Source organism: Rhamphochromis longiceps, linkage group LG17 (genome assembly GCF_057381845.1).
Source record: "Rhamphochromis longiceps isolate RC_006_pf linkage group LG17, R_longiceps_female_GT1.1, whole genome shotgun sequence".
NCBI classification, from domain to species: Eukaryota; Metazoa; Chordata; class Actinopteri; order Cichliformes; family Cichlidae; genus Rhamphochromis; species Rhamphochromis longiceps.
Window position 1 is genome coordinate 10,823,696 of NC_140573.1, and position 20,945 is coordinate 10,844,640.

A 20,945-nucleotide genomic window follows, 5' to 3' on the forward strand; every position below is an offset into this window, starting at 1 on the left:
TTGTTTAATAAACTCGAACTGCACCAGTATACTTTACACATCAGTAAACAGGTTATTGTCACATTCACTATCCAAATCAGAATCTCCACACAATGCAGCGACGCAGCATTCCTGAAAAGTATGTGTACAGCTAACAGTCACAAGCAAGACACAGAGATGGGTTTTAGATCTACACGAAAGATCAAGTTTATTTAAGAACCACCTGCATACAAAACATATTGCACATCAACCAACCAGACGATCCTTAAAAAAACAACAAAAAAAACTTTACTGTAGTTGACCCAACAAAAACACTTGGGATGTCACAACTCTCAGTAGTCCAAATTTGTCCCAAAAGAAAACCTCTAAGCATCGCATGTTAGTGTCAAGAAAACAGAAGAGATTGTTTTTGTTTGTTTTTTTAAATACTGTACATTTTCTTAAAAATAAATAAACCAAATATATCTCCTTCCTTAGTGGAACAGTCATGACCAGTTTCCAGCCAGCCAGTGTGGAAGAACCATGAAAATGACATCGTCACCTGGGCAAGGTTTTCTGGAAACATCTCAACACCGCAGTGGTCGGTTTTTACAGGGCTCTGTTTTCCCCAACAGTGGGCAGATAAAAGTGGACAATACCCTAAAAGAAACTCAAGTGACTTTATTGAATTCCTAGTGAGGGAAAAAAATTAATCAGCATCAAGCATTACTCGGGATGTACGTAATGAAACAATGTTTAGGAATGAGATGTTTCCAGGTGGCCGAGCACTGATGGTACATATCTGTCCAGCACTAAACGGTAACAAGCCAGTTTTCAGACTCAACTACAATCACGTTTTAAACAGAAGAAAGGTTATGTTTCAGTGCAAAGAAAACGACTCTTCTACAGTTTCTTTTCCAGACACGATGTAAAAGCATTTCTTCTGTGACCCAAGTGGTTGCATATTGGAAAAACAGGAAGCAGCTAATGTGAAATTCTTCAACAGATATATTTATTTATATATATATATATTTATATATATATATAAAGGATAACTGGATTCATCCCCACCCTCCCCACAACGAGAACAGACACTCCTGACTTTAAAAAGATGCCCCTAAAATCTTTTTGGGGTGTTTCAGTGGTTGCCTTCACCTCCCGCAGTACCATAAGAGAACATTTAGCACATGGAGACGCCGTGTCTGGTTCCGCTGTGGCAGATGAAGGCTAACACAGAAACAGGTGAAAGGATTTCAGATGGCATGCAGAGCCAGGCAACGACATGTTGAATCTACTCTCAAGGCACGACAGCTAATCACGTTTATGTCAAACATACTTGGGGTTTCCAACAAGCCAATCTGCACTGTGCTACTGCCCATGCAGATCAGTTAATTTACATCCTGAAATAAGTTTATGGAAGCATTTTTCTGGATCCAACTAGGAAAAGGCTTTTTAAAACCCTGCTGTGATGTTTCTACGAATAGAAAAAGGACTGCTGCATTCATACCACAGTATGGGTTTGACTGGAATCCCTGTCTGATTTAATAAACGCTGTACTCAGTGCAGCCTCTCCCAGAGCTCTCAGTGAAGACAGGACTGAAAAGCAGTTCATGTACACATCTGTAAGTTTATGTGTGTTTGACTATCTTTGGCAAGCTCATACAGGAAGAACTATTGTAAAAAAAAAAAGAAAAAAAAGGAAAATGAATAGTTGGATAAAACAGGTGTAAAAAGGGAGGTTCAGGTTCTGACCTCTGAAACTTGCACAGCGGAACAGGTCACAAATATTTGGAAAATCTAAAATAAAAAAGAGAGAGAGAAAACAGTGCTTTAAATGTTATGGTTCACTTCTGAAGCTGCTCCAGTCATGGAGATTCAATCAAGTGCAGCTCTAGAAGTTCAAATATTTGAAACCATTTTCCTTGCCCTGACTACGAGAGTCCATTAACAACAGCTTGTGGGTTAGATTCCTCCTTGTAGGAGACTTTAGTGGACTTCTCAGTGGAAGACCTGGGAGCTCTTGTGCCATTGTTGCCGTCGCCATCGGCTGCACCGTTAGAACCATTAGTGGTTGCCACGGCAGAGTTTGGGCTGTGTTCGGCGATGACATCCACCTGACCCTAAACAGAAAGGTGGGACAAACAGTGTGTGATGGGTGAGAGAGAATGACGAATGAATGACGAACACTAAATCACCAGTGACTGCCAGGCTTTTAAAGCAGCGAGAAGTGAGGATATTGTAAACTAGGTACTGACCACATCCTTGTTTTTCTGGGAGTCCTTCTCGATCATCTGTCTGCTCTGAGACTCAGCCCTGGATATGTAGTCAGCCACAGTAACTAAACAAATACAACAACAGAGAAAATAAACTATGAAAGCACATGAAGACTGACTCCTTCATACCAGAGCAGAGGCACAAATCTGTTTCAGATATTCCAAACTTCATCAGGATTGTATCGTCTTCACAGTTCTTGTAGATTAGTGAAACACACACAACAGCAGCATTTGCAGTGTGAAGTGAATTACTATTAAACCTGTGTACACAGTTAAAGAAAAAGTGCCCTTTCTCACAGTCTGAGAATAACCTTTTTACTAATTATGCATTTTAGATTCAAGATTACACCAAAATATGTTAGAACAATTTACAATGACACACCACACAAACAAGACTATTAATTGCTGTTAATGTCAGCATGACAAAGCAAAAGCAAGTTGTGACAAAGTTATTGGTAAAAAAAGGTTTTCTGCTAAAAAGAGATGCATACTTATATTTCTACGTACCAAACCTTGTTAGAAAATGCTATATTACAGTATTGATCAGCCATATTGAATCAAATAGCAAAAGCCAAGAACACGACTGCTCAGTTTTCCATAGTTTGTGTTTAGCATGGTGTTGGTGGAACACAAACAAACACAAGGTTTTTTTAGTCAAGTCATTCAGAGTGCTCACTGGAGGAGGGCACACTAGGTGATCCAGTTGCCTGGTTACCTGGCTGCCTCTCTTCAGGCAGACGGTTTCTGCGACGTCGGCTACGATTACGACGTTGAGGTTTAGCTTCCTGGTCATCTAAAGGTGTCAGGTCATCACAAACAGAGGGATTGGGGTGGAGGGACTTACATCGCGATCTACAATTGTCATCTACTTTGAGCTGCACTGACGCCCTTTATGTTTCAAAATAGAAATGATGCACTGCTGCACAGTCCTGACAGCTCAGAACAGCAGTCGGTATAACCTGAATACACTGTGTGAGACGACAACAACAACAACAACAAACATCTAGTAACGTTCATACCTGTTCCATTTTCACTCATAGAGGCGTTGTCTGACTCGCTCATGCCATCAATCAGAGTGGTATCCTCGTCTGTTCTGCGTCGCCGAGATCTTCTGCGGCGGTTAGCAGGCAAGTTGGAGTCGCTAGCATCTGTATCAGCTGTCTGATCGGTCTCTGTGTTTACCTCCAAGGCTCCATAGTGATGGTTATCCTCATGGTCTCGAGGCCCTGCTGCACATACAGGATCAGATTAATAGGCAAAAACTTTCAAACAGAACTTTAACAGAAGAAAATGATAACTTAGAGTGTCAATATATCTGTGAAGGTTCCCAATCATCCAGGTCGTAGTCTAAGGAACTTGGAAAGAAAAGCTTCTGGCCTTCTTTAAGTTTCCTGAAAGACGTTTCAAGGAAACTTAAAGCTTCAGTCCAGAACTGAAGAAGCTTCTTGGATGAAACGTCTTCAAGGAAACTTAAACAAGTCCAGACGCTTTTCTTTCCAAGCTCCCTAGACAAATTAGAGTGTCCCTACTTTCCTTGAATTATCAATTTTACCAGAGCTGTTGCTGTAACTTCCTCTTCCTCCACGTCCCCTTCCCCTTCCTCGGCCGGGTCCTGGCCTTCTGCGGCCATCTCTCTGTGGCCGTGGGCCTCTCTCCCGCTCCCTGCAAGTCCACCAAACCAAATGAAATTGATTACACAGAACAGCAACCAGCAGTTTAGTCAAAAACTGGTGAGATAATGCAATATATGGATCACAGTAACCTCACCTTTCATGATCTTCTCCAGCCAGAGACCAGTCACTCAGCTCATCTTTGCGCTCAGAATCTGTCTCAGAGGCGTTGGACTGCTCTGAGGTGTTGCCTGAGTGTAACCAAACACGTGTGAGAAGACAAAAAAAAAGAAAGAAAGAAAGAAAGAAAGAAAGAAAGAATAACCCACATAAAAAGGATAGAACAAAGAGGGAGAAAGAAGGAGATAGTTATACACCTTGTTACAGGTGCGAACAATCCAAACATTTGACCTCCTGCATGATTTTACTGTATATGTGATTTTTTTGCACATATAGCGTTTGATTTTTAGAGATGCCTACCATATCCAGTGCTGTAGTTGTGGCCCCTGCGTCCACGCCCTCGGCTGTTGTAAGAGCGACTGCCATGCACGGACGTAGAGGAGGCATTGGCATTGTTTTCTGTATTATACCCGCCTCCTCTCTCCCCCCTCTCTCCCCTGTCCCTGTCAACTGGTCGGTGGCCCTGGGTAACCTGACGCAACTGTTCGTCAATCTGCATCCGTTCCAGACGAAGCTGCTCCACCTCCTAGAGCAAAGGAAGACGATAAATAACACAAAAAAAAGCAGTATGTTCTAGACTAAATAAATAAAAAATGCAAATCTGAGAGCTTTGTTTTAAAATAGTCATCACGGCACACACATGCATAATGACCATACACACATCTACATCACATCCAATTCGCCTTGTGTTGTTTATTCTTAATCTTGCTAGGCTGCCTCCCTGTGTATAATCCACAATCTGCCTCAGCTCTTCCGCTAGCTGTGCGCCCTCTGCAAGTAGCTCCACCATGTCCTACACACAAACGGTGCAAAACAAAGCACACACGAAGCACCAACGCAGCACAAAACATGCAAACAGCACAGGACCCACACATACACATGGTGTAAAATGGATACACAGCAAAATACAGACTGCAGAAGAGCAAATTTCACATATCTATGAATCCTGCACTACGTTTTTATATAAGATTACTTGCTAAAGACTGAATTGGTGGTAAATTAAAATCCAGCTCAACAATACGGAAACGAAGGCTTCATTGTAACTAAAGTAACGGCCTCCAATATGAAATATTTTGACAATATTGTAATATAATCATTTCAATATTATTTCTATTTACTGCATACAAACATATTTTCCATCCTTCTGCACTTAATATTCAAATCAAATTAAATATAAGAAATTATAATAACACATCTGAGAACACTATCTGCAAAGCACATACAAAAAGCAATCCTGCTTGAGCAATGTTTATTGTGTGCTGTTTCCATGCTAAAAGCCGGGCAGTGTCATTAGTCTTGTGCCAGAGTGGACATTAAAAGCAGCTTGACATAGCTGGGAATTCACATTGCAGCATTTGAAAAAGGTTAGCAAACGCAACACGCAGACACACGCACAAAGGTGCTCGTACATTTAGGTAAGAGATGTGGTACTCCAACAAGACCTGAACGTTGCCAATGCTCTCCTTAGTGCCGACAAATGTGAATGGGACCATTCCCTGTGTCAACAAAACAAAAAAACACAACACAGATGTTAATATGGGACTGTCCAACTAAATGACACTGTTTGTACGCTCTGTACTCCTATAGACTTTTAAACATCTGTCATAGGGATCAGTGCTTTAGCAGTTGGGGGTAAACACATCGCAGTAGCAGGCTTACTTCTTGTCTGGGCTGCTTGGTATCGTTGTCTCCTTCTATCCTGACACGCACCACACCGGACTTGTCCACTATCTCCTGGATGACCTTACCATTTTTACCAATCACTTTGCCTAAAGACAAAGAAAAGAGAAAAGGATCAAAAGGTAGGATGTCGCAGCTTAGGTCAAAAAGATGAGACACTAGTAAACTGAGGATATATAAGCACAGTACAGAGAGTGCAGAATTATTAGGCAAGTTGTATTTTTGAGGAATAATGTTATTATTGAACAACAACCATGTTCTCAATGAACCCAAAAAACTCATTAATATCAAAGCTGAATGTTTTTGGAAGTAGTTTTTAGTTTTAGCTATTTTAGGGGGATATCTGTGTGTGCAGGTGACTATTACTGTGCATAATTATTAGGCAACTTAACAAAAAACAAATATATACCCATTTCAATTATTTATTTTTACCAGTGAAACCAATATAACATCTCCACATTCACAAATATACATTTCTGACATTCAAAAACAAATCAGCGACCAATATAGCCACCTTTCTTTGCAAGGACACTCAAAAGCCTGCCATCCATGGATTCTGTCAGTGTTTTGATCTGTTCACCATCAACATTGCGTGCAGCAGCAACCACAGCCTCCCAGACACTGTTCAGAGAGGTGTACTGTTTTCCCTTCTTGTAAATCTCACATTTGATGATGGACCACAGGTTCTCAATGGGGTTCAGATCAGGTGAACAAGGAGGCCATGTCATTAGTTTTTCTTCTTTTATACCCTTTCTTGCCAGCCACGCTGTGGAGTACTTGGACGCGTGTGATGGAGCATTGTCCTGCATGAAAATCATGTTTTTCTTGAAGGATGCAGACTTCTTCCTGTACCACTGCTTGAAGAAGGTGTCTTCCAGAAACTGGCAGTAGGACTGGGAGTTGAGCTTGACTCCATCCTCAACCCGAAAAGGCCCCACAAGCTCATCTTTGATGATACCAGCCCAAACCAGTACTCCACATCCACCTTGCTGGCGTCTGAGTCGGACTGGAGCTCTCTGCCCTTTACCAATCCAGCCACGGGCCCATCCATCTGGCCCATCAAGACTCACTCTCATTTCATCAGTCCATAAAACCTTAGAAAAACCAGTCTTGAGATATTTCTTGGCCCAGTCTTGACGTTTCAGCTTGTGTGTCTTGTTCAGTGGTGGTCGTCTTTCAGCCTTTCTTACCTTGGCCATGTCTCTGAGTATTGCACACCTTGTGCTTTTGGGCACTCCAGTGATGTTGCAGCTCTGAAATATGGCCAAACTGGTGGCAAGTGGCATCTTGGCAGCTGCACGCTTGACTTTTCTCAGTTCATGGGCAGTTATTTTGCGCCTTGGTTTTTCCACACGCTTCTTGCGACCCTGTTGACTATTTTGAATGAAACGCTTGATTGTTCGATGATCACGCTTCAGAAGCTTTGCAATTTTGAGACTGCTGCATCCCTCTGCAAGATATCCCACTATTTTTGACTTTTCTGTGCCTGTCAAGTCCTTCTTTTGACCCATTTTGCCAAAGGAAAGGACGTTGCCTAATAATTATGCACACCTGATATAGGGTGTTGATGTCATTAGACCACACCCCTTCTCATTACAGAGATGCACATCACCTAATATGCTTAATTGGTAGTAGGCTTTCGAGCCTATACAGCTTGGAGTAAGACAACATGCATGAAGAGGATGATGTGGACAAAATACTCATTTGCCTAATAATTCTGCACTCCCTGTAGATGAAAGTTTTTGTTTAAATGTTGCTGAGAAGTTGAGCAAATAATGTACTGAATGAATGAATGACTTGTTACTAATTACTCATTGCTGTTACTAAATACCAACTTCTTTATCCCCTTCTTAAAATAGTTGAATCTACTTACCAACAAGGTTTCTTGGCACCTGGACCGAATCCTCTACAAATTCCAAGAAGCTTCTGGCTTTCTTTACTGCCTCTGCTGTCTAAAGGAAGACACAGGGTCGCTTACACATATTACACACTCAGCTAAAACATATACACAACCCAGTTACCACTGTACAACATGTACAGTATATACACAAAGAGCACGTCTAAAGAGTCCCACGCTATTTCTCTTATAAATAACATTCTCCATGTGAGACCATTAAAAAAAGAGACTTAGCAAATCCAATTTCATGTCAGCATTTTCATATTACTTCACACATAACCTGCCATACAGGAATAATTATGGATTCTTTAAATGGTGTTCATTTCTTTGTAGGAATCTCGTCAACTAAAAGCAACAATTTCATAAGAAAGATATGTTATTACTTCTTTCTTGTTCACCATTAGAGAAAGCATCTATACTGTTTACCAGTTTAAGTGCACATGTTAAACACCATGTCACCCTCGTCATCACTTCTCTTTCTCACATCCTCACTGGCAGGAGCTAAGACGTGAGTGACAACCATGTTGTTGTATAGAATAATAAAGCCCTGCTGATAATTCAATATATACTGAAAGACAATTTAGCCAATTTAAGCTCGATAAAATACTAAATATTTACTGATTTTGTTGTGGAAATTACTTTTACTTTGCTTTTATATACAGAGGGTAAAGTATGTATTGAACAGGTCACCAATTCTCTAAGCAAGTATGTTTCTAAAGGTGCTTTTGACATGAAATTGTCACCAGACATTGGTAACAACCCATGAAAAATGTGAAAAAGGGCATGGTAACTATCAGTAACTAGAAAGCAATCCTCCCACTTAGTGCAAATTCATTATCAGCTGATTCAGTCCCAAATGATGGCCTATAAAAAGCTGTCCCATTACTAAGATGTCTCACAAGAAACACACAAGACGGGTAAAACCAATGAGCTCTCGCAAGACCTTCACAACCTTATTGCTGCAAATTTTTCAACATAAAACGACCTCCCTATAAGATTTCAGACAGCAGAGTGAAAAGAATTATTAGCAGAGTTGTTCAAGAGCCCAGCAACAGAAAGACCTGGAATCAGCAGGTACAATTGTTTTAGTACAATTGTACTCACCACGCACGACTCCATTGCTGAAGAAAAAGCATGTTGAAGCATGTTTAACAACAACATTTAGACAAGCCTGTGAAATACCCAGAGGAAACAGTCTGGTCAGATACCAAAATGAACCCTTTGGATGCCATAAGGCACTGCACTGCATCACCCCACAAACACCATACCAACGGTGATGTTTGTAGCTGGGAACATCATGGTGTGGGGCTGTTTTTCAGCATACAGCACTGGCACGCTTCATATTATTAAAGTAAGGATGAACGTGGAAAATGTGCCATGACATTCTTGATAAAAATCGGCTGCCGTTCACCAGGATGATGAAGATAAAATGAGGATGAATGTTTCAGCAAGACAGTGATCAAAAACATACAGCCAAGTGAACTCTCAACTGGTTTCAGAGGAAGAAAAAGCTGCTAGAATGGCCCAGCCAATCACCTGACCTGTCTCCTTTATAAAATTTTCAGAGAAAGAACTAAAACTCTTCATAGAAGAACCCTTTAGGATTTAAAGACTATTTATGTGGAAGAATCACATAATTCCCACATTACAACTACTTTTCCATACAGGAGGCGCCTTGAAGCTCTCGTCACCAACAAAGGCTTTTGTACAAAGTACTGAATGAACTTCAGCAACTGAGACATTTCTCATTATTACACATAATTTATGGACATCTATGGTTTGATTTCTTTGCATGTATGGATTGGCCGACATCTGGTGAGAATTTTATGTCAATAGCATCTTTAAAAAGTGACTTAGATCATTTGTGACATGTTAAATAGTTATTTTACCCGGTGTACAATCCAGTAACCCTACTACCTCCTGTATTACCAACCTACCTCCCCATAAATCCTGAAATTGCCTGACTCCTCATCCAGCTCAATGGCAGTTACACCTGGAACCTTCCGGGCTTGCTGGATGTTGCTACCATGGCTGCCAATGGCCAGGCCCATTAGATCCAGTCTCACTGTAAACTCTTCCTGGAAGGAAGACACCAAGTGCCTGGAGTTCTACGAAAAACACAAGACATAGTCAAAACCAATGAACTCAGTCAGCTCTGCCTGAAGCTTTTATCCTGTACAAAAACTGAACAATAACAAATTTAAGTGTACTGTTAATTTAAACTCAAAAACTAAATGCTCGACCTTACAGAGCTTAAGATTATTGAAATATCTTTGGTAGTGCTGTCAAAATTATCGCGTTAATTGTTAAGATCAACGCGAAATGTTTAATGCATTAAAAAAATTTAACGCTGATTTTGTTTTTTTATTAATTTCCTGTAATCTAAGACCTTTAAATTCATGAGCACCTCTGGAGGAGGGGGCAACAGTGTGCTATGCTGGCGTTTGGCCTGACAGAAATGATTAGAAGAAGAAGTGACACCATGCTACTATCTAGCTAACACTAGCTAACACACGCAAGCATGGACGAGGGCGGACTTTTGGGTGGAAAGTTTCTCTTTAAGAAGTTGCCTGATGGCTTGTTGGACAAAACGAGAGTAAGATGCACAATTTGCAAAGCTGAATTCAAGTACCACAGAAGCAGTTCATCACTGGCGTATCACCTGAGAGCAAAACACCCAACTGAATCCACCTCTACGGGACCTCGCCAGTCTACGCTTCAGGAGTATGGTGCTTGTGGACGAATAACAAAAAATGTGAGAGAAAAGGTAACCAATTCCTTGGTTGTTTGGATAGCTAAAAACTGCCGACCAGTTAGCATAGTAGAAGATGATGGACTGAGAGAAGTCATTCGTGCTGCATCAGGAGATGAGTGTTACAATCTGCCCTCGAGAGGAACCATTGTGTCGAGACTGCACACTTTGTATGGGGACCAGAGGGCTCAGCAGTCCAGCAAGCTTGTGCAAGTAAGGAATGTCGCTCTCACCGGAGACCACTGGACTTCGGTGAACAACGATAATTACTTGGGGGTCATGGCGCATTTTATTGATAACGACTGGACTATGCAATCGTTTGCACTAACAGTGAGTAAAACTGAAGAGAGACACTATGCTGAGGCGTGTGCTGACCATTTTCTGAATGTTGCAAACGAATGGAAAATCAAGGACAAGGTAACCACGCTTGGCACCAACAGTGCTCGTAACATGGTTGCAGCCGCCAGACTACTTCCATTTGAACACATGCCCTGCATGGCCCACATTCTGCAAAGAACGGTCACAGTTTCTCTTAATGACAGCGCATTTGAAAGGGCTCTGGCCAAATGTCGCAAGATTGTTGGACATTTTAAGCATAGTCCAGCAAACGCTCAGGAATTAAAGGCACAGCAAGCTGCACATGGACATCAAACAGAACCGCTTGTTCAGGACGTTCCAACAAGATGGAACTCCACCCTAGAGATGATCAAGCGGATCCAGAGAAACAAATTTGGGCTGACCACCATCCTGACTCAACAAAACAGCAAGGTGACTATGTTGACTGACCAGGAGCTTGACAGACTGCAAAAGCTGGAGGAACTACTGGAACCTTGCAGGTAAATACATTTTGTTTCTCATGATTGTGTGTCTATCTTTGCATTCTAGCTTTGTTTTCAAGTATGTTCTCCACCTCCACCTCTCTGTGTATTTTCATATGTAGTTTTTATGTTTGTCTCTGTGTGATTAATAGAAAAATACAGACTTGATCTTTCTATTGCAGATATGTTACCGAACTGCTGGGAGGAGAGCGGTATGTCTCTTGTTCCATGGTGTTGCCAGCCTTGTGTCATTTGTTCAGGATTATGGAGCCCTCAGATGATGACCCAGTCTACGTTTTGAGGTTTAAGAAGATTTTTACCACAGACCTAGCTCAGCGGAGGGACAGCAGCAATCTCACATGGCTGAAGATCGCTACTGCCCTTGATCCCAGGTTTAAAGATCTTAAATGCCTTTCCAAAGATGAAAGAAGAGAGGTGTGGGCATCAGTACATGACCTTCTGATGTCAGAGACGGATGCACACCAACCATCTGCTCAGACAACAGAGGAACCCTCACCAAAGAAGAGCAAGATGTCCATCTGCTTGCTGGGTTCTCCTGATTCAGATAAAGAGGAAGAGGAAGATGCTATAGACTGCTGTCTGAATCTGTACAAAGCAGAGCCCAAAATTGACATAGGAGAGTGTCCACTACAGTGGTGGTTAAAGAGAGAAGGAGCACATGCCAGGCTGGCACCTATTGCACGCAAGTACCTGTCAACCCCTGCAACCACAGTGCCTTGTGAGAGATTATTCTCACTCTCAGGTCACATCATTCAAAAGAAGCGTGCTTCTTTGTCATCAGACAATGTAAACAGAATAGTCTGCCTCAGTAACTGGCTGAGTGCAAAGAAGGACTAATCCAGATTGCTCCTTTGAAGTGAAAAATGTTCAACATTCTGGGTTTTCAGCTGTGTCTTTTTGTGTTTTAAATACTGAGTTTTGTGCACCCTTTATTGTTATGATATTCACTTTAACCTGTAGGCCTGGGTTCAGTCACTGTTGATGGCCTTAAAGGTTTTTTGTAAGTTTTCACTGTGTTAAAGATTGATGAAAACTATTAAAATTCTCTTTGAATTTCAGCATACATTCTTTGTGTTTATTCTGCATTTACTTCATTGTGTTGCATAAATGTCTGTTACAATCTTAAAATATAAAGAATAAAAAAAATGTAATTGGAGCCAGGCTATTAATAAAGTAATTGAGATTAATCGCAATTAATAACAGAAAATTGTGAGATTAGTTAGTTAATTTTTTTTAATCTATTGACAGCACTAATCTTTGGTAATATGGTTGTGTCCAAGGATGCTGAGCTCATGGACTGACAATGATCAGAGGAACTGCTAGTGGCTTGCCAAACAAGACATTTTTTTGTCTTGTTTTTCCATGCATTACATTACACTTATCAGATTCATGAGTCATTAACTTTATCAGCTTCACTATATCTTCATTTCAGTATTTCTACATATTACTGACACTTGTGACACAGATGCAACTTCAAACTCTGTAAGGAACGGCTACACTGATCCACCATCACAAAACTAGAGGTCAAAGAAGAAGAGGATTCCTGTCTGTAGATGTGACTTTAAAGTATTTGGAAAGATGCTACTTTGTCTTCTTTCCTTAACTTCTTTAAATTAAAAGATTAATATGTATGAGGAGCACATGATGCAGGGCTGAGCAGAGACAGGTGAGCTACTTCAAAAAGAAAATGAAATTAAAAAAACAACAATCAAAACAGACTGAACAAGTTTGTTGAAAAAAAAGTTTAGTTAAAGAAAAAAGTCTGTCAAATGTTATAACTTTATACAGTTTTTGCTGTTCAGCTATCATCCGCCTACTTACAGTCACCCAATGATAGGCTAAACCATCCATCACTGTATATCAGGGGTGGGGAACTCCAGGCCTGAAATGTCGGTGTCTTGCAGATGTTAGATATCACCCTGGGTCAGCACACATTGAATCAGATGATTACTTAATTACCAGCCTCTGGAGAACTTCACGGCATGTTGAGAGGGTAATTTAGCCATTTAAATCAGCTGTGTTGGATCAAGGACCCGCAGGACACCAGCCCTTGAGGTCTGGAGTTCCCCCATCCCTGCTGTATATGAAGGCCACCCTGCTGGAACAGCACACGTTAGTTCTTTTTGAACTGGAAGTAGAAAATAAACTTGCCAGTTACTTACCTACTTCTTTCTTTCTTTTTTTCTCTTATTTTTAAGTTTCAGCCACACAGCTTGCATTAAGTGCACCGCACTATGTTAACCCCACTCTCCCACCTCAATTATTGTATTATATTATGGTATTATACAACAATCAGTCTGGAGATCACTGCCCAATACTAAATGGCACAATAAAAAGCTATAAGCAAAACGACAATTGCTCAACTAAAAAGTATAATTTGGCTATTGTTTTAGCTTACTTTAAGCAGTAGGATTGTATTTTACCATTTACCATAATAAATGGCCTGAACTACCAACTGAGATTGTTCCAAGGCAACTACAGTGCATACAGTAACCCCAGAACATCTCAGTAACAGGTCTTTTTCTTGCCATCACCCTACCTCAAGGTGTTTTGTGGCTTCCTGGTTGCGTGACATTAGAAGTAGCTTGGTCCTGAGGCTGCGCAGGTGCATGTCACTCAGCAAAGACACACGCTTCACTGTCGTCTCGTTGGTGGACTAAAACACACACACACAGGAAATAAAAAGACTTATGCAAATATGTGGGGATACTCCTCTGCTCATAATCACTAAAAGAAATGAACAGCTGAGTCATGTATTAGACAAACATGCAGGGCAGGATAAAGGTGTAGCACATCGTGCATTAGCCTTGGTGCTACTGTACATATCCACATGTCACCACAGAATCACAGAAAGCCAGTTACCACAATCACTAGTTGGCTGGTCTCAGGGCAGTATGAGATGTGAGAGGCTCCCACGGCTTTCTTGAAGTCTTTATGAGCATTTTCATTCTGGCACCTGTCCACAAAAAACAAAAAACATATTACCTTCCAATCCTTAAACAAACAGTTCACATCTACTGAAAAAACGAGACAGACCATATATAACAGGTACAATAAAGGCTCTACTGCATATACACACTCTCACTGCTAATGAACTAAACAAGCCTGTGAATTTAGTTAAAATCTGTCTGTCTCTAATTTTGTTGCTGTAAAGGTGCTGTACATACGCTTCTTGTAGATCCTGAGGAACCGGGACAAAGCACTTGTGAAAGGAGTTCTTGGTGATGGCCTTGTTGGTGTTGACCGGACGCAGACGTTCAAAGGTCACTATTTCGTTGTAAGTCGCGTCACAGGCTGCATACTCAATCACATAGAACTGGAAATATGGAAAGGTTCAACAAAAAAAATGAATAAGTAGAATACTCTTCATAGTGCCTATAGTCACATGTACAAAAAAGGTTTTACTCACATCTCCCTTCATCATGCGGACTTTAGCCAACCACCAACCACACGGCTCAAGTTCAGTGGCTCTAGAAAAGATCTGCCAGGAGACGAAAACATAAGCAGGATAAGGCACATATAGAAAGAAGCAGGTGAGGACAAGAGGAAAAGAAAAAAGGAGAGAACTTATATCTGTGTCCTTACCTCCACCTCGTCACCCTCTCCAATCTCCTTCTTGACATCAGCAGGTGGGGGCATCCTGACATCACTGAAGGGCACTTGGCGTTCTGGCTGCCAACTGAGAAAAAAAAAGACCCCATTTTTTTCTTTTACCTAAAACATGGTGGTTCTGGATCTATGATAAAATATTAAATTTACATGTTTTATGAAAACTGGTCAAATGCAGTAAAAGTAAAGACTAGAGCTGGGCGATATGAGATTTTTTCATATCACGATATGTTTTTTTCATTTCAGGCGATAACGATATCTATCACGATATAAGCCAAATAACTATATTTGTAAGATTTAAATGTGCCGTTGCTCACAAGTAAAATGTGAAATAATCAGCAGCTTGTTTTTATTTAAATATTTATTTCCCATAATAAGTTCAACAGGGTAGATGTACTTAAGGAACATGAGACTTTTTCAGATAAATAAAGGCAAATATTGCAAACTACACAAAAGGCAGCCGCTAAAGCGTTTAAGTTTCAAAATAGAACAAACGAAACAGACTAAATTGTCAATTCCACTTAGAAACAAAATATTAATTCTAAAAATAAATCTTAGTTTGTTTTACAGAAGAACAGACAAAACTGACTAACTTTTGTCAATATCAAATAAACTGAGAACTAAAAGGAAATTCTCAATCTCTCCTTGTTGTATAGCTGAGCTTTTCAAACAGTTTTAACAGTTACTTTAGTCTGACAAAAGCCGAATGACGAATTAGCGCTTCCAGTCAGAGACTGAGGCTACGTCCACACGTACACGGGTATTTTTGAAAACGGAGATTTTCCGTTTTCGTTTAAAATAAATAATCCCGTCCACACATAAAGGCAGAAATGAAGGAAAACGCTGCTATGAACATGCCAAAGCAGCAGGTGGCGCTAGATTCCTAACCGTGCCGAAATGTTGGCCAATCAGAAGTCTAGAAGCCTCGGTGGGAAAAAGTAAACAAAGCTGGGGCATAGAAGCAGAACCGAGTCGTATGTGTGGAGGGACAGTAACTGTGTGTATATGTAAGCATTTAAACACTGCAGAGAGTAGAATTAACAGTAACAGTATTGTAGAAATTCATTTCACCGAAACAATAACGTGGCGCACAGTGTGACGCATGCACCAGTTTATTGTATTTCCAGACTTGCTTTTGGCACAATTTACAGTGCACGCTACTCTGTTTTTTGTCAGACTTGAAATAGCCGAAATACCTTCACACTACGGAACTTCTATGGCTCTTCCGTTCGACAATCTCTCCGGCATTAGAACCATCATCTGTTTTCTCTTCGGTCACGCTCGGTTGATTTTTCTAGTCGGCACACTCATTTCCTCCATTATGCGCTGGCTCCATTACCCGCTGGCTGCTTCCCAAACAAACACACGTGCGGCTTGGCACTTGTGCTGTACGTAACAAGTCACGCGACGTGACGCTGCGGCTGTGATTGGTTCGGCTCTGCGCTACTTAATTTGGATTGGCTGCCCTTTAAAAAAAAAAAAAAAAAAAAAGAGGACAAGAGCGGCGAGGTCTATCGCGATAGCTTAATTTCTCTATCGAGTAAAAGTTATATCGCGATACATATCGTTATCGTTCTATCGCCCAGCTCTAGTAAAGACTCACTTGTTCTCAAAGGCAATAGTGAGAGAGTCATCGTGGATATCTTTGACAAAGCCCTGCAGGAGGGACAGAAACACAGATCAGCGGTTAAATATAGTTCCTGCTTTAAAAGAAGAGTTTTTTATGTCTAGCAGAAAAAGTGACATTTTGGGTATGGGAACCCATTTTTTTTATTTTGTGCATGCACACAAAGTATATACGCATTGTTGACAAGATGCACACTCCTGCTGATTGTTTGCCACTATCTCATCTGTATACAACTCACAGTAACATGCTAAGATATGCAAAGCACTAGCAAACAATTCTGAAGAAAAGTGCTAGGATGTATACAAGGATGTGCACAATAATGAATTTAAAATACTTAAAAACCCTGCATGAAAAGAAGCAAATTGAACATGTTTGTTAAAACACTAGGATACAGTGTGACAGCACAAAGTGTAAAACTGAATGTGAACATAACTACGTTTCCCACAGATTTAGATTCAATTTGTTGCAGGAGGTGGGCATGTGCACGCAGATAAGTGATCTTGAGCTTTTGTGTATAGAAGGCACACACTGGCTTTCTTAAAAGAACTATTACATAATGTGTTTATATTATCTGATTTTTAAATACTTTTCTCCCCTGCAAATAATTTAATAACCAAGTAGCATAGCCTCCCACAGCTTCACTCCAACTTTCAGGATGTTGGATGTCAATTAGCAGCTGACTGATACTGATGACTGCCACAACACTCAGCAGCAGAGGTCTTAAAACTGGACTAGTAAAATCTGAAAGCCATAAACAAAGACTTCTTTCAGCTGGTCCCTTCAGGGGTTGCCACAGCAGACCATCTGCTTCCATGTCACCCTATCCCTAGCATTCTTCTTTGTCACACCAACAGTCTGCATGTCCTCCATCATTACATCCATAAACCATCTGTGATGTCCTCCTCATTTCTTCCTGCCTGGCAGCTCCATCTTCAACATCCTTTTCATCCATCTCAGCCTTGCATCTCTAACTTTGTCTCCAATATGCTCAACCTGAGCTGTTGCTCTGATGTACTCATTTCTAATCTTGTTCTTACATTACATTTTCTAACTTAATCTAAACATCTTCACTTCTGCCACCTCCAGCTCGGCCTCCTGTCTTTGAATCAAAGCCAAACTTGCAGGCAGTGAAACCAGCAACTTTCCAGAAAACGTACCAGAAAACAAACAAAAGAACAACAAAAACAAAGGACAATGGCAGTGGCAGTGAACTGAAGAAAAGTATTTTAGTGAGACACTGACAGCTTCATGAGCTTCTTCAGGTAATTCGGCAGTTAGATCAATTACTATCAGAGAAAGAGAGCTTTGTTGTCACTGTCTTAGTTTATGTTTTAACATGTTTAACACTGCATTTATTAGCATATTAGAATATTATCTGCAGTAAACAATCATACTTTCTTACACTATGTGAGATAGCATGTTTGAAACCTTAGTACGTAACCAAAACCGATAATAGTCTAGCACTACTATTTAATACTGTGGTATGCTAATACTGTGACAGTGACATCAGCACCACTGATGGTAACAGATAGTGACCAACACAAGATAGTTTAGTGTGTAAAATATCTAAATAAATAAAAAACAAAATGATATATTTGATAAGTATGGACTTGTTTTGCAAGTTTAAGTTTGAACTGCTTTCCAGCATTTGACAACATTCCTATCACAGGGTGGAAGCTGCAAAATTACTTTTATATATCCTTTATTTATCCAGAAAGTGATATTGACATTACAAAAGCCTTTTTCAAGACAGATCTGGCCAAGAGGGCAGTGGAAAACGCAACAAATATATCATCACAGTTCTTTCATACACAGGCACAATAACAGAGAGACATAAAAACACTGTAAAACTAGTCATTTCCTTACTTAACGTATAACTCCTACATAAATCCTAATGACTACAGTCTATTTAACAACATAAGTAAAGATATCATTAAAAAAAGCCCCAACAAAAAGAAAACACACACGCACACACAGAAACATCAGAAATCAGTTTTGGCAGTGGATCATTTTTTGGCACAACGCCTGTGCTAGAGTCAAACGTGAGGTACCCAACACTACACACCAGACTTGGAAGTACTGAACCCCAGGTTCAATGCGTTCAGACACTTATTTAAGCCATGTGTCTCGCTTGCGTGAAGGACGGTGTTGATTACATTCAAAGAAAGCACACACACGTATGTCTAAAGAGTTTAAGACACAGGGGTGGCAGAGTGGACAGAATCGCCCAGGGAAAAAAAGGGGTGTGTTAAATAAGGAAAAGCAATGAGAACAGTGTGAAAATGCAGTAGTACAAAAGAAGTCATGGGATGTGAAGGTGAGACAAGAAAGAAAAACTTGAAAGTCTGGAGAAAAATGAGAAGAGAGAGGAGACACGGGGAGAAGAGGCGAGGGTGTTGCTGTGGGCAGCACGTCTAGAAATAGCTTTAAAGTCGATGGTATCAGTGACCCACTCGACATGCCAGCTGGTCGGGATTGACAAGGAACAGCTGGCTCACACATACCGAAAAAAATAGCTTCGGAATGATGGAGTATCAAATAATAGACAGCGACAGTCAGTCGTGAAGTCTGTGCAGAGAGACTTCAAAATCTCTCACACCACCAACCATGGTGCCTTCACAACACGACACACTTTAGTAAACTGCGTCAAGGTATAATGGGCTGGTCCTCCGTGTTTCTGATATCAGCTCAATAGCCAATGATGACACATGCAGATACTATTTACTTCAGCAACATCTTTCGACGTCAACAGCTAGGCAACTATCAAGTTAGCTAACTTTCAGCTCGAGAAAGCGGCACAAGAAGTCAAATAAAATTAATAACACCTGCTCTGTGTTACGTATTCAAGTTATCGCATGCAAGACTGCGGTTCTTCCAAACTGGCTTTGAAGAAAGGTCCTCAAAAGTGTCAGCTGGCGAGGACATGGGAGTGACGCTAGCTTAGCTTGCTAATTATGGCTAGCATTGCTAGTACAAGCTAATATCGAACTCTCGGGTACGTACAGAGGAAGTCGGATCATGTTGCCACAATCCACGAGACTTAAACTAGAATACTGTACCGTATGAACAACTTTTATGTTTGAAACTGCATTGATAAGCCGGTATTTACCTTGTAATAAGCCCCGTTGGAGCCACGGACCTCCACCGCCAGTTCTTCCATATTGGAAACGCAAAGGATGTTGGGACGACAGGTGCTCCTTCAAGCGTCAGGACTTGACAGCTTAGCACCAGTAAAATGTATAACAACGAGTACATGTAAAATTTGCACATTTAAAACTGAATTAAAATGAAAATATAACTTGTTATTCTAATGTAGCTTACCTGACAAACCAAAAGTGAAACTACAAAAGATGAATGCCCTTTTATTTATGTTTTGTAGTTTTAGTCCCGTTTTATTGTGCTGTTGTAATGACCATTAGAAGACACCTACTAAATCACTTTCAGTACATGTTATTCCATTCTTTGCAATAACACAGACAACCAAACTGACCTAGTCAAGATAGCTGATTCAGATGCAATACTTGTAGTAAAAAGTAAATCCCCATTTCAGTTTCCGGAGCAGTGTTTCCTAGCAGAACTACGGTGGAAGGATTGTAACACAAAAAGTTTGGTCTGATTATGTGATATTTAGGAGCAATATTTACTCTGCAAATGTAGTGAAGGACCGAAACCCCCCCCAAAAAACCACAAACTTAAAGACAGTCAATTTCTGATGGAATTCAATTAAGGTTCATTTTATTTACATACTGCCAAATCATAGCAAATGTTACCTCACGGCACTTCATCCTGCAAGGTAAAGAGCTTAAAGCATTAGAATGAAAAGCCCAACAATCAAACGTACCCCTATGAGCAGGCACTAGGTGAGGGTGGAACAGAAAAACACCATTTTAACAGGAAGTACCCACCTTAAGGAGGGGCAACTATCTGCTGCTACTTCAGAATTACTTTCCTGGACTCTACTGTCAACAGTTCTAAATTTGTATGAAATTGTAAAAAAAAAAAAAGAAAAAGAAAAAAAAGTGCACTATCAGAATATAAATGTAGGTCTCTTTTATTGGGATACAGCTGGAAACGCTGCTCTAATAGTAAACGTCATCAGTAATGAGAGTTGTAGAAAAAGGGTCAAATGCTTTGTTCACCTGTAGTTAGACTATGATAAAAAAAAAAAGAAAAGACATTTGCTGTGCATATCTCTGTGGTGCGAGATTCAAACTTAAGAGATACATGCTCCAGTTTTTTAATTTCCAGTGTTTAAACCCATTTTAAAAATCCAGCTTTACCTGCCTATGAAACTACATCTTCTCAGGTATAAGAAAATGTAGCAGTGTACTGAGCAGCAGGGAAAAATTAAACAGTATGATGAATAGCTCTGAAAAGGCAAACTTGTGGTGCCTTGGAAGAAGGGAAAAAAAGAAGAATACAGGGACCTCACCTCATTTTTGCAAAGAGTTCTGACTGTTCGCCTCTTTTTTTACAGGTGGGGATTTGTTCCAGTGATTCCCTTTTCAATCCCTGCATTG

General features: G+C 40.5%; 2 protein-coding genes across 17 annotated transcripts; one reads left to right on the top strand and one right to left on the bottom strand.

The window, feature by feature from the left end:
• Window positions 1-844: 844 nt before the first annotated feature.
• Window positions 845-19,643, bottom strand: fxr1 (FMR1 autosomal homolog 1). Of its 16 annotated transcripts, none has more exons than XM_085387859.1 (19): window positions 19,535-19,643; window positions 16,402-16,454; window positions 14,775-14,868; window positions 14,599-14,670; window positions 14,357-14,505; window positions 14,052-14,145; window positions 13,729-13,845; window positions 9,536-9,706; window positions 7,575-7,653; window positions 5,681-5,790; window positions 5,431-5,526; window positions 4,322-4,547; window positions 3,999-4,092; window positions 3,784-3,893; window positions 3,251-3,460; window positions 2,908-3,024; window positions 2,214-2,296; window positions 1,885-2,078; window positions 845-1,755 (listed from the first exon to the last, which is right to left on the bottom strand). In XM_085387859.1, the coding sequence occupies exons 1-18, from the start codon at window positions 19,583-19,585 to the stop codon at window positions 1,890-1,892; spliced, it is 2,115 nt and encodes a 704-aa protein (XP_085243985.1). In that variant the 5' UTR covers window positions 19,586-19,643; the 3' UTR covers window positions 845-1,755; window positions 1,885-1,889. The 16 variants fall into 16 exon arrangements, with proteins under 16 accessions (XP_085243985.1, XP_085243997.1, XP_085243992.1 ...); XM_085387871.1 differs by adding an exon at window positions 4,683-4,814 and having other exon boundaries at window positions 845-2,078; window positions 2,947-3,024; window positions 3,251-3,457; ... (1 more) ...; window positions 5,431-5,517; window positions 19,535-19,615; XM_085387866.1 differs by having other exon boundaries at window positions 845-2,078; window positions 4,322-4,544; window positions 5,431-5,517.
• LOC146649320 (E3 SUMO-protein ligase ZBED1-like) lies at window positions 10,068-12,111 on the top strand. Its single transcript, XM_085387876.1, has 2 exons — window positions 10,068-11,186; window positions 11,351-12,111. Exons 1-2 carry the CDS (start codon window positions 10,120-10,122, stop codon window positions 12,024-12,026), a joined length of 1,743 nt encoding a protein of 580 aa, XP_085244002.1. The 5' UTR covers window positions 10,068-10,119; the 3' UTR covers window positions 12,027-12,111.
• Window positions 19,644-20,945: the final 1,302 nt, after the last annotated feature.